The sequence below is a fragment of the Nomascus leucogenys genome, unplaced genomic scaffold (genome assembly GCF_006542625.1).
Source record: "Nomascus leucogenys isolate Asia unplaced genomic scaffold, Asia_NLE_v1 Super-Scaffold_285, whole genome shotgun sequence".
Classification (NCBI taxonomy): Eukaryota; Metazoa; Chordata; class Mammalia; order Primates; family Hylobatidae; genus Nomascus; species Nomascus leucogenys.
Genome location: NW_022095770.1, coordinates 174,480 through 191,013, shown reverse-complemented (window position 1 = coordinate 191,013; position 16,534 = coordinate 174,480). Strand labels below are relative to the sequence as shown.

General features: G+C 44.2%; 1 protein-coding gene across 3 annotated transcripts in view; it reads right to left on the bottom strand.

The window, feature by feature from the left end:
* Nucleotides 1–16,534, bottom strand: part of BRCA1 (BRCA1 DNA repair associated) — an 84,398-nt gene that overhangs the window by 15,139 nt on the left and 52,725 nt on the right. For all 3 annotated transcript variants that reach the window (XM_030808075.1, XM_030808076.1, NM_001308668.1), the window contains 5 exon segments: nt 15,615–15,805; nt 12,027–12,337; nt 8,399–8,486; nt 4,364–4,441; nt 3,825–3,865 (listed from right to left, as the gene is read on the bottom strand). In XM_030808075.1, the coding sequence (XP_030663935.1) occupies nt 3,825–3,865; nt 4,364–4,441; nt 8,399–8,486; nt 12,027–12,337; nt 15,615–15,805 (709 nt within the window).

Below are 16,534 nucleotides of genomic sequence, written 5' to 3'. Positions count from 1 at the left end.
CTGGCTGGGCACAGTGGCTCATACCTGTAATCCCAGCACTTTGGGAGGCCGAGGTGGGTGGATCACCTGAGGTCAGGAGTTCAAGACCAGCCTGGCCAACATGGTGAAACCCCATCTCTACTAAAAATACAAGTATTAGCCAGGCATTGTGGCAGGTGCCTGTAATCCCAGCTACTCGGGAGGCTGAGGCAAGAAAATCACTTGAACCGGGAGGCGGAGGCTGCAGTGAACTGAGATCATGCTACCGCACTCCATGCACTCTAGCCTGGGCAACAGAACGAGAGGCTGTCTCAACAACAACAACAACAACAACAACAACAACAAATTCTCGCATCTAAAACAGAGTTCCTGGTTCCATTCCTGCTTCCTGCCTTTCCCACTCCCCTATATTCCCTACCATGCCTTCTTTATCTAATTTAATATTACTAACAAAATCTATTGTTCAAGCCAAAACCCAAGTGTCACTCCTTCAATTTCTCTTTACCTTATCCTCCAAATTTAATCCATTAGCAAGTCCTCTCTTCAAACACATCCCAAACCAACCTTGTTTTGTTTTTTTTTTAGATGGATTCTCGCTCTGTCGCCCAGGCTGGAATGCAGTGGCGCAGTCTCGGCTCACTGCAAGCTCCGCCTCCCGGGTTCACGCCATTCTCCTGCCTCAGTCTCTCGGAGTAGCTGGGACTACAGGCGCCCGCCACCACACCCGGCTAATTTTTTGTATTTTTTAGTAGAGACGGGGTTTCACCGTGGTCTCGATATCCTGACCTTGTGATCCGCCCGCCTCGGCCTCCCAAAGTGCTGGGATTACAAGCGTGAGCCACCGCGCCTGGCCCCAACCTTGTTTTTAACCATCTCCACACCACCAATTACCACAAGGATAAAATCTGAATTCCTTACCACCAAATACTATGTGATCTGGCCCTCATCTATGACCTTCTCCCATTCCTTGTCTAATCTCTGCCTCCACACATAATTTGCAAATTACTCCAGCTACACTGGCCTATATATTATTATTATTTTTTTTTTTTGAGACAGAGTCTTGCTCTGTCGCCCAGCCTGGAGTGCAGTGGCGCAATCTCGGCTCACTGCAATCTCCGCCTCCTGGGTTCAAACGATTCTCCTGCCCCAGCCTCCCAAGTAGCTGTGATTACAGGCACGTGCCACCATTCACAGCTAATTTTTTTGTTGTTGTTTTTGAGATGGAGTTTCACTTGTGTTGCCCAGGCTGGAGTGCAATGGTGTGATCTCGGCTCACCGCAACCTCCACCTCCCTGGTTGAAGTGATTCTCGTCTCAGCCTCCCGTGTAGCTGGGATTACAGGCACGCGCCACCACACCGGGCAAATTTTTGTATTTTTAGTAGAGACAGGGTTTCTACCTCAGGTGATCTGTCTTCCTTGGCCTCCCAAAGTGCTGGGATTACAGGCATGAGCCACCACACCCAGCCGTGCCCAGCTAATTTTTGCATTTTTTAGTAGAGATGGGGTTTTGCCATGTTGGCCAGGCTGGTCTCAAACTCCTGACCTCAGGGGATCCGCCTGCCTTGGCCTCCCAGAGTGCTGGAATTACAGATGTGAGCCACTGTGCCCGACCCTTTTATCATTATTATTTCTTGAGATGGGAGTCTTGCTCTGTTGTTCAGGCTGGAGTGCAGTGGTGCGATCTCAGCTCACTGTAACCCCAACCTTTCGGTTCAAGTGATTCTCCTGCCTCAGCCTCTGGAGTAGCTGGGATTACAGGTGCTGGGATTACAGGCACACACCACCACACTGCACTAGTTTTTTGTATTTTTAGTAGAGATGGGGTTTCACCATGTTGGCCAGGCTGATCTTGAACTCCTGACCTCAAGTAATTGGCCTGCCTTGGCCTCCCAAAGTGCTGGGATTACAGGCATGAGCCACCACACACAGCCAACATTGGCCTATCTTTTAAAAAATAAGCCAAGCTCTGGCTGGGCGCGGTGGCTCACACCTGTAATCCCAGCACTTTGGGAGGTTGAGGTGGGTGGATCACTTGAGTTCAGGAGTTTGAGACCAGCCTGGCCAACATGGTAAAACCCCATCTCTACTAAAAATAAAAACTAGTCTGGTGTGGTAGCATGCGTGCCTGCAATCCCGTCTACTCAGGAGGCCAAGGCAAGAGAATCGCTTGAACCCAGGAGACAGAGTTTGCAGTGAGCCAAGATTGTGCCACTGCACTCCAGCCTGGGGGATAGAGGGAGACACCATCTCAAAAAAACCAAAATACAGAAATCAAAAAACCACGCTCATTATTACCTCAAGACCTTTATGTTTGCTATTCCTCTGCCTATAAGATGCATTCCCTCCATTTTTCAAGGACAATTCTTTCCTGTTATTTAGGTCTCAGCTCAATTTTTTCAGAAAGGCTTTCCCTGGCCTCCTTAAACGAACGTAATCAACAACCTTTATTGCCGGCTAATACTATTCCACTGTTCTGTATATTTCTCCATAGCATTTTAATTTTTTTTTTTTTTTTTGGAGACGGAGTCTTGCTCTGTCGCCCAGGCTGGAGTGCTGTGGCGCAATCTCGGCTCACTGCAAGCTCTGCCTCCCGGGTTTGCGCCATTATCCTGCCTCAGCCTCCCAAGTAGCTGGGACTACAGGCACCCGCCACCACACTTGGCTAATTTTTTTTTGTATTTTTAGTAGAGATGGGGTTTCACCGTGTTAGCCAGGATGGTCTCAATCTCCTGACCTCGTGATCCGCCCGCCTCGGCCTCCCAAAGTGCTGGGATTACAAGTGTGAGCCACCGCGCCCAGCCTTTTTTTTCTTTTTTTTAAGACGGAGTCTCGCTCTGTCGCGAGGTTGGAGTGCAGTGGCGTGATCTTGGCTCATTGCAACCTCCGCCTCCCGGGTTCAAGCGATTCTTCTGCCTCAGCCTCCTGAGTAGCTGGGACGAAAGGCGCACGCCACCACGCCGAGTAATTTTTTGTATTTTAGTAGAGACGGGGTTTCACCATGTTGCCCAGGCTGATCTCGAACTCCTGAGCTCAGGCAATCTGCCTGTCTTGGCCTCCCACAGTGTTAGGATTACAGGCATGAGCTACTGCACCCGATTTTTTTTTTCTTTTGATGGAGTTTTGCTCTTGTTGCCCAGGTTAGAGTGCAATGACGCGATCTCAGCTCACTGCAAGCCCCGCCTCCCAGGTTCAAGTGATTCTCCTGCCTCAGCCTCCCGAGTAGCTGGGATTACAGGCATGTGCCACCAAGCCTGGCTAATTTTGTATTTTTAGTAGAAATGGGGTTTCTCCATGTTGGTCATGCTGGTCTTGAACTCCTGACCTCAGGTGATCCAAGCGCCTCAGCCTCCCAAAGTGCTGGGATTATAGGTGTGAGCCACCGTGCTGGCCTGCGTAATTCTTGATAATCCTCATTATCATGGAAAATTTGTGCATTGTTAAGGAAAGTGGTGCATTGATGGAAGGAAGCAAATACATTTTTTTTTTTTTTTTTTGAGACAGAGTCTCGCTCTGTCGCCCAGGCTGGAGTGCAGTGGCGCAATCTCGGCTCACTGCAAGCTCCGCCTCCCGGGTTCATGCCATTCTCCTGCCTCAGCCTCTCTGAGTAGCTGGGACTACAGGCGCCCGCCACCACGCCCGGCTAATTTTTTTGTATTTTTAGTAGAGACGGGGTTTCACCGTCTTAGCCAGGATGGTCTCGATCTCCTGACCTCGTGATCCGCCCGCCTCGGCCTCCCAAAGTGCTGGGATTACAAGCGTGAGCCACCGCGCCCGGCCACAAATACATTTTTAACTATATGACTGAATGAATATCTTTGGTTAGTTTGTAACATCAAGTACTTACCTCATTCAGCATTTTTCTTTCTTTAATAGACTGGGTCACCCCTAAGGAGATCATAGAAAAGACACGTTACATACAGCAGAAGAACATGCTCTTTTCATGGAGATGGAGAGGTCAGCGATTCACAAAAGAGCACAGGAAGAATGACAGAGGAGAGGTCCTTCCCTCTAAAGCCACAGCCCTTTAATAAGGCTTGTAGCAGCAGTTTCCTTCTGGAGACACAGTTGATGTTTAATTTAAACATTGTAAGTTTGCCTGCTGCGCATGGATTCCTGCCGACTATTAAATAAATCCCTAGCTCATATGCTAACATTGCTAGGAGCAGATTAGGTCTTATTAGTTATAAAAGAGACCCATTTTCCCAGCATCACCAGCTTATCTAACAAAGTGATATTAAAGATAAAGGTAGTTTAGTGTTACAATTAAAGACCTTTTGGTAACTCAGACTCAGCATCAGCAAAAACCTAGGGGTTATATGTTAGGTGTAAAAATGCAATTCTGAGGTGTTAAAGGGAGGAGGGGAGAAATAGTATTATACTTACAGAAATAGCTAACTACCCATTTTCCTCCCGCAATTCCTAGGAAATATTTCAGTGTCCGTTCACACACAAACTCAGCATCTGCAGAATGAAAAACATTCAAAGGATTAGAAGTTGAAAACAAAATCAGGAAGTGCTGTCCTAAGAAGCTAAAGAGCCTCAGTTTTTTACACTCCCAAGATCAATCTGGATTTATGATTCTAAAACCCCTGGTGACAGAATCAGAGGCTGAAAACACCACTGATTAGAACCAGCAGGTGTAGATATTTGGAAGTCTAGGGGAGGCTGATATGAAGTTAAGACCAGAGGAAATGTCTGTCCACTCCCTCTTCTCAACACCCATCTTCTAGATGCCAAGGCTAGCTATAGATTTCCATTACAGTGTTCAAGTAATTAGGAATTATCCATGTCAATAGTTTTGATTAATGTGGACGGAGAACATCTATATTACTAGATGGCAATATGTGAAAGAAGAAAACAGTATTGTTGAAAACCTAAATCTGAAATGTCAATGTAATGACAAATTTTCACCCCTAGAATGTCTACCTGGGGAGTTCTAACCCTCTAATATTCCCCTGAGAGGGATAGGAGAATACAATGCAGAGCTTTTATATAAGTATTTCAGAAAGCAGTAGCTAAAGAATCACTTGTTTATTTCCCAGTGTTTTAAAGGCCCTTCTGAAGAACTAAACAAACTAAGGAAAGACCATTTAGTTTTAAACAGGAGAAATGTATTTAACTAAATCCTAAACACAGCAGGCTATCTGCAAGCAGCAGCAGCAGCCATGATCCCTCACAGAATTCTTACAATTTTTGAAGTTTTTTGTTTAACTGCTACAAAAGCCAATTTAATAATATGCATTAAACTTAAAAACTTTGGTTCATTTGTACTTCAAAGCAAATGTACTGGCTTTGAGTTTAAAGACTGAACTACTTTAGATTTGATTTGCATTTTTTTTTTTTTTTGAGATGGAGTCTTGCTCTGTCGCCCAGGCTGGAGTGCAGTGGCTGGATCTCAGCTCACTGCAAGCTCCGCCTCCTGCGTTCATGCCATTCTCCTGCCTCAGCCTCCTGAGTAGCTGGGAGTACAGGCGCCCGCCACCATGCCCGGCTAATTTTTTGTATTTTTACTAGAGACGGGGTTTCACCGTGTTAGCCAGGATGGTCTCGATCTCCTGACCTCGTGATCTGCCCGTCTCGGCCTCCCAAAGTGCTGGGATTACAGGCCTGAGCCACCACGCTTGGCATCTTTTTACCTTTCATTAGCTTTGATGTAAACCTATAGCTTAAGGTATCTTAAACTTTAATGACATTTTTCTTTAAAATAGTAGTTTGTAATAACTTGTTCTGGCACCTGGCTCCAATGAGCACTACCCTCTGACCCTGTGGTATAATTTTCATGAGTAAATGGAAACCTAAGATCTTAGAAGTTCTATGGCAATGTGTCCAAGGGGTTTAGATCCTCTCCTCAAGTGCCTGTATCTCTGTGAAAAGAATCATCATGGGCTGGGCGTGATGGCTCATGCCTGTAATCCGAGCACTTTGGGAGGCTGAGGTGGGTGCATCACCTGAGGTCGGGAGTTCAAGACCAGCCTGACCGACATGGAAAAACCCTGCCTCTACTAAAAATACAAAATTAGGTATGGTGGTGCATGCCTATAATCTCAGCTACTCAGGAGGCTGAGGCAGGAGAATCGCTTGAACCCGGGAGGGGGAGGTTGCAGCAAGCCAAGATCGTGCCATTGCACTTCAGCAGCCTGGGCAACAAGAGTAAAACTCCACCTCAAAAAAAAAAAAAAAAAAAAAAAAAAAAAGAAGAATCATCATCAAGTGAACTGGAACACATCCAGATAACTAATTTTGTTACAAAGATTTTAGAGTTGAGCCACACAATCTGCATCTTCTGCATCCTCCATGCACTCGTCTGCTTTCTGGAGCCCCATGAGTGAGTCTTACTCCTGTTCCAGATAACAGTTCTCTTCTGGGTAACAGTTCTTCAGATACTTGAAGACAGTGTCTTATTTCCTTAAATCTTCTCATTTCTTCTTCAAAAGACATTATTTCAAGTTACTTTTCTGCATCTTTACCATCTACCTCTGGATAAACACTCTCCGGTTTGTCAGTGACCATGTTAAAAACCAAGCACGGTGCTTAAAACTGACATCATCTTTCAGGCAGTCACTCCATTGGAGAATACAGTGGGGCTCCGGATCTGTACTTCACTTGCTCCAGACCCTATGCTTGTGTTAATACGGGCCAGTTTCAAATAAGCATTTTTAGCAGCCCTGAAATGTTTACTCAGATTTAGTTTATAGTCAACTAAAAACTCCCAGAGGTCTCCCGTATTACACAAGTTATAATTAAAACCTTAAAAGAGAAAGGTATAGGACAAATGATCTGTCCCCTTCCTTTTTTGCTTTTTCATATGTTAAGACTATCTCGGAGCTGTTATCAGACTTTTTTCCTGAAAAACTCTCAACAATACTCAAACTAGGTGTTACAAGAAGCTGAGGTCTCCAGGTTTTGCCTCACTTGTTCTTTCTTTTGTTGTTGTTGAGACAGAGTCTCACTCTGTCACCAGGCTGGAGTGCAGTGGCACGATCTCAGCTCACTGCAACCTCAGCCTCCAGGGTTCAAGCAATTCTTCTGCGTCAGCCTCCCAAGTAGCTGGGATTACGGGTGCACACCACCACGCCCGGTCACTTTTTGTATTTTTAGTAGAGACTGGGTTTTACCATATTGGCCAGGCTGGTCTTGAACTCCTGACCTTGTAATCTGCCCGCCTCAGGCTCCCAAAGGGCTGGGATTACTGGCACGAGCCACCGTGTCTGGCTGCCTCACTTGTTGTTTTAGGACTTAGGCTCCACGTCACCAGTGTAGTCCAGGCAGGTAGATAGGAGTTAATAGTTGACTATTTCAGCTCACCACCCTCCAAACCTTTTTTTTTTGAGACAAAATCTCGCTCTTGTCCCCAGGCTGGAGTGCAATGGTGCGATCTTGGGTCACTGCAACCTCCACCTCCTGGGTTCAAGCGATTCTGCTGCCTCAGCCTCCTGAGTAGCTGGGATTACTCACCACGCCCACCTAATTTTTATATTTTTAGTAGAGACGGGGTTTCAACACGTTGGCCAGGCTGGTCTTGAACTCCTGACCTCAGGTGGTCTGCCCGCCCGCCTTGGCCTCCCAAAGTGCTGAGATTATAGGTGTGAGCCACTGCGCCTGGCCCAGACTCCAAATCTTTTTTTTTTTTTTTTTTTTTTTTTTTTTGAGACAGAGTCTTGCTCTGTCCCCCAGGCTGGAGGGCAGTGGCGCGATCTCGGCTCACTGCAAGCTCCGCCTCCCGGGTTCACACCATTCTCCTGCCTCAGCCTCCCGAGCAGCTGGGACTACAGGCGCCCGCCACCACGCCCGGCTAATTTTTTGTGTTTTTAGTAGAGACGGGGTTTCACCGTGTTAGCCAGGATGGTCTCGATCTCCTGACCTCGTAACCCGCCCGCCTCGGCCTCCCAAAGTGCTGGGATTACAGGCTTGAGCCACCGCGCTTGGCCCACACTCCAAATCTTAAACCAAAACAAAAGGAGGTAACAAAGCAGCAAAACTCTTATTTGTCTTTCATAAAGTAATTGATTGACTATTAGAAGACTATCATCCATGCTATGCTCAACAAATATTCTTATTTTTTCACGGTTTTTTTTTTTTTTTTTGAGACGGAGTCTTGCTCTGTTGCCAGGCTGGAGTGCAGTGGCATGATCTTGGCTCACTGCAACCTCCGTCTCCCTGGTTCAAGTGATTCTCCTGCCTTAGCCTCAAGAGTAGCTGGGACTACAGGTGCACGCGACCACACCCAGCTAATTTTTTTATTTTTTAGCAGAGACGGGGTTTCACCATGCTGGCCAGGATGGTCTCGATCTCCTAATCTCGTGATCTGCCCACCTTGGCCTCCCAAAGTGCTGCAATTACAGACATGCACCACCGTGCCTCACCTCATGTGGTTTTATGCAGCAGATGCAAAGTATTCTGTAAAGGTTTTTGGTATACCTGTTTTCATAACAACATGAGTAGTCTCTTCAGTAATTAGATTAGTTAAAGTGATGTGGTGTTTTCTGGCAAAGTTGTACACGAGCATCTGAAATTAAATCAAATATTCCATTATCATGAGTCACCTCTAGTACACAGCTCAGAATACTAGTTATCCCACCATGGCATACATTTACCTACGTAACAATCCTGCACGTTCTGCACATGTGTCCTGGAACTATTTAAAGTGAATTTTTTTTTTTTTTTTTAGAGAGTCTTTCTCTTTTACCCAGGCTGAAGGTAAAATTAAAAAAAAAAAAAAAAAAAAGAATAGCAGTTATCCTAGCTTTAAGTCTCTGTTTTTCTCAGAAAGGGTACATTTAAAAAATTCTAAGATACCTGAAGTCTCGGCTGGGCGCAGTGGCTCATGCCTGTAATCCCAGCACTTTCGGAGGCCGAGGCGGGCAGATCACAAGGTCAGGAGATCGAGACCATCCTGGCTAACATGGTGAAACCCCGTCTCTACTAAAAATACAAAAAATTAGCCAGGCATGGTGGCGGGCGCCTGTAGTCTCAGCTACTCGGGAGGCTGAGGCAGGAGAATGGTGTGAACCCAGGAGGCAGAGCTTGCAGTAAGCCGAGATGGCGCCACTGCACTCTAGCCTGGGCGAGAGTGCGAGACTCCGTCTCAAAAAAAAAAAAAAAAAAAGATACCTGAAGTCTCAAATACATAGTTTAATAAAAATTATGTACACATCAGCAGACATAGAATTACAACTAAGGATTCAAAATAATATTATACACCTATGACGTACCACAAAACTTAAAACTTAAAAAAATATATATTGGGCCAGACACGGCGGCTCATGCCTATGATCCCAGCACTTTGGGAAGCTGAGGTGGGAGGACTGCTTGAGCTCAAGAGTCTGAGACCAAGACCAGCCTGGGCAATACAGTGAGATCTCATGTCTTTAAAAAAAAAATAAATAAATAAAAGTAAAAAGAAAAAATATATATTAATTTTGCTTTAATAGCAGATATCATTTGATTCCCTAAGACAGTTTCTTTGCATAGTGACACTCTACTGTACTATAAATTTATCAGCCTACACTTTATAAGCTGAGAGGTAACTAGCTTACACAGAAAGTTATGCTACAGACATACATGGCTTAAAACCAAGACTCAACCCTCTGATAGTCACAAAACACTGAAATCTGGATGTTACTAAAGGTCAGTGCAAAAGCGATCAATTCTCTCGTAAGAAGGCTTAGAAGTGGTTCATATTCTTCCCCAAAGAAATTTAGAGTCATCTAGCTATTATCTATCAACCAAATAAAAATCAATAGGCAGCAAAAGAAATTAACCAGATCAATTATGGGCACAGTTGACCTAGCTGGTAGGTATTGTCTGATAAATAACTTTGTTTACCAAGGGCCATCATTTACTAGCCATAGCCACAGCCACCCACACCAGTATGTACGTGTTGCACAATACTGCCATGAAGGTCAGGCCATCTTTCTTTCATGTTGCCTCACTCCGTATTGCCACAGGGCACTGAAAAAAGGCAGGCTAGAGAAGCTAATGACATCCTCCCCTTTTTGCCACCACCCTCCACCAGGATCATTAGCAATTCTGAACTGATTAATTGCTGAAATCCCAGCCTTGAAACTGTTCAGTTAGAAGAGCAATGCTGAACTGCTGAAAAGATCATCTTAATATGGGCTTCAGAATTAACCATGTGTAATACAGTCAGTAGCTTTCATCATAAATTTACCACACTTCACCAAGTCTGAATAGAGCTCAAAGTTTTCCTCTTCGCTTGTTTAAAGACAACATGTACCCAAGCCATTTGTAGTCTAATCTGCAGCTCAGAACTGCCTTTGCCAAGAAAGATTAGACCATTTTAGCCATCTCTAAAAAGCTGAACTTGCAAAACAAAGGGATAAAGAACACTAATTTTCAATGAATAAATAAGGAATTCTGGATGTGCAGGCAAGTGATCAAGAGCCATTGAAACAGACACAGGTAAGAGCTTTCAGAGCAAATTGCTGGTCTGGACATGGGATTATGAGATGAAAACATTTATAGCCATCAATGTGCATGTACTCGTTGTATCTACCAGGGCAGCCACAGCTTACTTTGCCTTTTTAGTAGTGGGATACATCTGGCCACAGAGATGTTATGCTAAGTCACTACCTATGGAGAAGTTAGGATGAAAAATCCTACGAAGGATATATTAAGAAAGATATTTCAGAATGACTTGGTCATCTCTTAGTGTGCAATAAATGGCACACCCACTACTGAATCCATTTGATAATCTGGTATGCTATCTCATCATAGTTTTAAAGAAATATTCACGCAATTCTTCTTCTTATTATTACTATTATTATTTTGAGACAGAGTTTCGCTCTTGTTGGCCAGGCTGGAGTGCAATGGTACAATCTCGGCTCACCACAACCTCTGCCTCACGGATTCAAGCAATTCTCCTGCCTCAGCCTCCTGAGTAGCTGGTGTTAGGTAACAGGGGTACCTTAATGGCGCCGGTTCCGGGTTCTTCTCCCCTCCTTGACCGGGCACTGTCTGAACCCGCCAAAGGAGGGCCAATCAGAAAGAAGCATTTCCTGCCTTCCCTTGGGCCCGCCCGACGTAGGCCCAAGGGATATAAAACCCAGCACACCAGCAGCTCTCTCTCTTCTCTTCTCTCTCTCCCCCGCGCGACCTGACCTCTACCTCTCCAACAAAGATCTCTTGGCTGCCACCGGTGTCGTCTCTGACTAGCCTGTCGCCCTTCAGCTGGGATTATAGGCATGCACCACCACACCCGGCTAATTGTGTATTTTTAGTAAAGACGGGGTTTCTTCATGTTGGTCAGGCTGGTCTTGAACTCCCGACCTCAGGCGATCTGACCGCCTCAGCCTCCCAAAGTGCTGGGATCACAGGCTTGAGCCACCATGCCCGGCCATGCAATTATTTTTATTATGAAGTGATGACAATGACAATTAATTACAGGGGTGGTAAACTTCTCAGGATGTCTGAAATCTACAAATAGCCCAAGCAGAAACGAGGTTTTACTGGTCTTAATATTTTAATGGGTATTTTTCCACAGTGTGAAGCAATTCCCATTTCTGGCATTAAGGACCCAAGGTGATGCTAAAATCCTAATAGCAAGGGATGTTGCAGGGCAGAAGTGGCAGGGCAGTCTTACAAGCCAGGATGAAAACAAACACTAGAGAAATGCTACTGTCTGGCAGTATGTTTGGAACCAGTCTGAATTTAGTTAAATATGCTGGTAAATTCACCCATGCGAGACAAGGGGGGAAAAAAGATGCCTTCTGGGGAATAAAGCTATACCTACTTGCTTTTACAGATAGAAAGGAAAATTCAAATTCAAAAGTCCTATATCATACCCAAAGTATAGCTTTTCTGCTAATATTTAATAATTATTTTCTCAAGTAAATATATATAAAATAATCCACACTATAGCTTTATCTAGATCTAAATTTTCATAAATTAGTAATCGAAATTAAATTACACAGAACTGTGATTGTTTCCTAGATTTCTTCCTCTAGGTTATTAATACCTACATAAAACTCTTTCCAGAATGTTGTTAAGTCTTAGTCATTAGGGAGATACATATGGATATACTCACAAATTCTTCTGGGGTCAGGCCAGACACCACCATGGACATTCTTTTGTTGACCCTTTCTGTTGAAGCTGTCAATTCTGGCTTCTCCCTGCTCACACTTTCTTCCATTGCATTATACCCAGCAGTATTAGTAGTATGAGCAGCAGCTGGACTCTGGGCAGATTCAGCAACTTTCAACTGGGGTACTTTCAATGCAGAGGTTGAAGATGGTATATTGCCAACATGAGCTGACTCTGGGGCTCTGTCTGCCGAAGGATCAGATTCAGAGTCATCAGAGAAGAGGCTGATTCCAGATTCCAAGTAAGGGGTTCCCTCTGAAAGGAATGGGAGAAATTTAATTTTACACAACGATGAATGTTGAATTACAAAGTTCTGGTCTCTGTTAAGAAGTAAAAAGACCAATGAAGTTAGATTAAGAGAAAAATGGGTACATGAATACAGTGTTGGTGGAAATCCAAAGTAGCTTAGTTTCCTAAAAAGGAAATATGGCATTATGTAGCAAACACCTTAACACGTGTTTACACTTTCAGTCAACAATGCTAGTTTTAGAAATATATCCTAGGGAGATAAAAGATGTATGCAAAGGTTTAGTCATAGGAATGTTCACTGTAACAATGCTTGTAATAGTATAATTTTAGAAACAATGTAGTTGTCCAATAATAGGAGATTAAATTATGATATACGTAGTCCAACGGAGTACTCTTCACCCATTAATTTGAATATAAATGTTGATGTACAATAAAACAGAAATGTTACTAATATATTAAAGAAGACACCTAAGCAATATTATTTATCATGACATTATTTTAAAAATAAAAGTTTATGGGCCGAGCACGGTGGCTCACGCCTGTAATCCCAGCACTTTGGGAGGCCGAGACGGGTGGATCATGAGGTCAGGAGATCAAGACCGTCCTGGCTAACACAGTGAAACCCCGTCTCTACTGAAAATACAGAAAAAAAATTAGCTGGGCGTGGTGGCAGGCGCCTGTAGTCCCGGCTACTCGGGAGGCTGAGGCAGGGGAATGGCGTGAACCTGGGAGGCGGAGCTTGCAGTGAGCTGAGATTGCACCATTGCACTCCAGCCTGGGCGACAGAGCGAGACTCCGTCTCAAAAAATAAAAATAAAAATAAAAATTAAAATACATAAATAAATAAATAAAAGTTTATCTAAAATGACTAAAGAAACACAGAAATATTTTATTTTTAAGAAAAAGAGTACAGGCCGGGTGTGGTGGCTCAGGCCTGTAATCCCAGCACTTTGGGAGGCCGAGGTGGGCAGATCACCTGAGGTCAAGAGGTCGAGACCAGTCCGACCAACACGGAGAAACCCTGTCTCTACTAAAAATACAAAAAATTAGCCGGGCGTGGTGGTGCATGCCTGTAATCCCAGCTACTCGGGAGACTGAAGCAGGAGAATCGCTTGAACCCAGGAGGCGGAGGTTGCGCTGAGCCGAGATTGTGCCATTGCACTCCAGCCTGGGCAACAAGAGTGAAACTCCATCTCAAAAAAGAGCATGGGTAATATTTTTTTTTTGAGAAGGGTCTCGGTCTGTCATCCAGGCTGCAGTGCAGTGGCACAAACATGGCTCACCTGCAGCCTTGACCTCCCGGACTCAAGTGATCTTCCTGTCTCAGCCTCCTGAGTAGCTGGGACCACAGGTGTTTGCACCTTCCACCTAATTTTTTTTTTTTTTTTGAGATGGAGTTTCCCTCTTGTTGCCCAGGCTAGAGTGCAATGGCGTGATCTCGGCTCACTGAAACCTCTGCCTCCCAGGTTCAAGCGATTTTCCTGCCTCAGCCTCCTGAGTAGCTGGGACTATAGGCATGAGCCACCACGCCTGGCTAATTTTGTATTTTTAGTAGAGACAGGGTTTCTCCATATTGGTCAGGTTGGTCTTGAACTCCTGCCCTCAGGTGATCTGCCTGCCTCGGCCTCCCAAAGTGCTGAGATTACAGGCATGCACCACCACACCCAGCTAATTTTTGTATTTTTAGTAGAGACGGGGTTTCACCAGGCTGGTCTTGAACTCCCCACCTCAGGCCATCTGCCCGCCTCGGCCTCCCAAAGTGCTGGGATTACAGGCGTAAGCCACCACGCCTGGCCCCAGCTAGTTTTTTTTTTTTTTTTTTTTTACTTTTTGTAGAGATCAGGTCTTGCTACATTGCCCAGGCTGGTCTTGAACTCTTGGCCTCGAGCAATCCTCCCACCTTGGCCTCCCAAAGTACTGAGATTACAGGCATGAGCCACTGCACCTGTCCTTATTTTATCTTTTAAGAGGTGGCATCTCAGCTTGGTGAAGTGGCTCACACCTATAATCCCAGCACTTGGGGAGGCCAAGGCAGGAAGATTGCATGAAGCCAGGAGTTAGAGACCAGCCTGGGCAACATAACAAGACTCGTGTCTAACCCCACTCCAAATTATCTTTTTTATTCCCTATATTGTCCAATTTGGGGGCAATGAGCATATAGTAATTTTGTAAGAAAGGAAAAAAAAGTTGAAAAATGTAGCAAATGCTTTATTTTTGTTTCTTCATCCAAGGTAATGACACCATTACTTTTTTCACTTAATAAATCAGCAGATATCATTACCAAATTAAAAACAGCAGAGATGTCATCCTGGAAACATTTCAGAAAATGCCATGGTGTCAGGAATTAAGCATAGCTAAGTAGAATGTATGAGATTCCTAAAATGACTCTAATGAACATGGTCGAATACCACACTTGATGCCAAACAGTGTCTTTTATGATAATGTGTTTTTGAGGATTAAAAACTTTCTTTACTGATTAAAACTCTGATTTACAAGCCATAAAACACCATTCATTAAAAGTAATTTTTAAGGCATAAAATATGTAGTCATTTATATTCATTAACTCATAAAAAAAAAACTTGCTTTGGGATTTGACTCATTTTCTAATAAAGGATTGGCCTAAAACTTTATTCTTTGGCCTTCGGACTCTTGTCTAACAGTTGAAATAAAATATATGTGTGTGTGTATATATATATATATATATTTTTTTTTTTTTTTTTTTTTTTTTTGAGATGGAGTCTTGCTCTGTCACCCAGACTGGAGTGCAGTGGTGTGATCTTGGCTCACCGCAACCTCCGCCTCCCAGGTTCAAGCGATTCTGCTGCCTCAGCCTCCAGAGTAGCTAGGATTACAGGCATGCACTAGCACACCCAGTTAATGTTTTTGTATTGTTAGTAGAGACAGGGTTTCACCGTGTTGGCCAGACAGATCTTGAACTCCTGACCTCAGCTGATCCACCTGCCTCGGCCTCCTGGAGTACTGGGATTACAGGCGTGAGCCACCATGCCTGGCCTGAAATAATATACTTAGAGTACACCAAGACTCCCTCATCCTCAAAATCATTAGTTAAACCATTAATTAAAACATAGATGAACAGTTTCAATAATTTTCAAGTAAACCTTGATTAACACTTGAGCTATTTTTCTAAAATGGGCTTAATTAAGTATAACAAAAGTGTCCATGATAGACTAGTACATCTAAAAGTTGGTTAACCAGAATATCTTTATGTAGGATTGAGAGTAAAATCAAAGTGTTTGTTCCATTACAGCAGATGAAATATTACCTAGATCTTGCCTTGGCAAGTAAGATGGTTCCGTCAAATCGTGTGGCCCAGACTCTTCCAGCTGTTGCTCCTCCACATCAACAACCTTAATGAGCTCCTCTTGAGATGGGTAGTTTCCATTCTGAAGACTCCCAGAGCAACTGTGCATGTACCACCTATCATCTAATGACTGGCATTTAGAAGGGGATGACCTAGAAAGATAAATGGAAGGAGAAAACCATCGCCACCAATTGTGAAAGAACAAATCATACTTCCTGGGCAGCCAAAGCATAAATGAAACAGCTCATGTCAGAGAGATCAGAAATGACTGGCAAAAAAGAGCCCACATGACAGCCTAGAAGTCTGGATTCATGTTGCCTGCCAATATGTCGGGGTTGACATATAACATCTCCCCCAAGGGGTTGGGTTAGTCTGAGGCACCATATCTCCTAGCTGTTTAAAAGCAGGTCAGTAGCTGGGTGTGGTGGCTGGCGCCTGTAACCTCAGCTATTCCAGAGGCTGAGGCAGGAAAATTGCTTGAACTTGGGAGGCAGAGGTTGCCGTGAGCCAAGATCGTGCCACTGCACTCCAGCCTCAGTGACAGAGCAAGACTCTGTCAGGAAAGAAAGGAAAGGAAAGAAAGAAAGGAAAGGAAAGGAAGGAAAGGAAGGAAGGAAGGAAAGAAAGGAGGAAAGAAAGGAAAGAAAGAAGGAAAGAAGGAAGGAAGGACGAGAGGGAAGGGAAAGGAAAGGAAAGGATGGAAAGAAGGAAGGAAGGAAAGGAAGAAAGGAAGAAAGAATAAAAGCAGATCAGCAAATTTTTACCAAATTACTCACTGCCACTCACTCTATACACAATATTATACTTGAGTCTAAATGGATATGTTAGAATCAGATCTCTTATGAAGATAGAAAGTTGATCAATGTCGACATCTCTACACT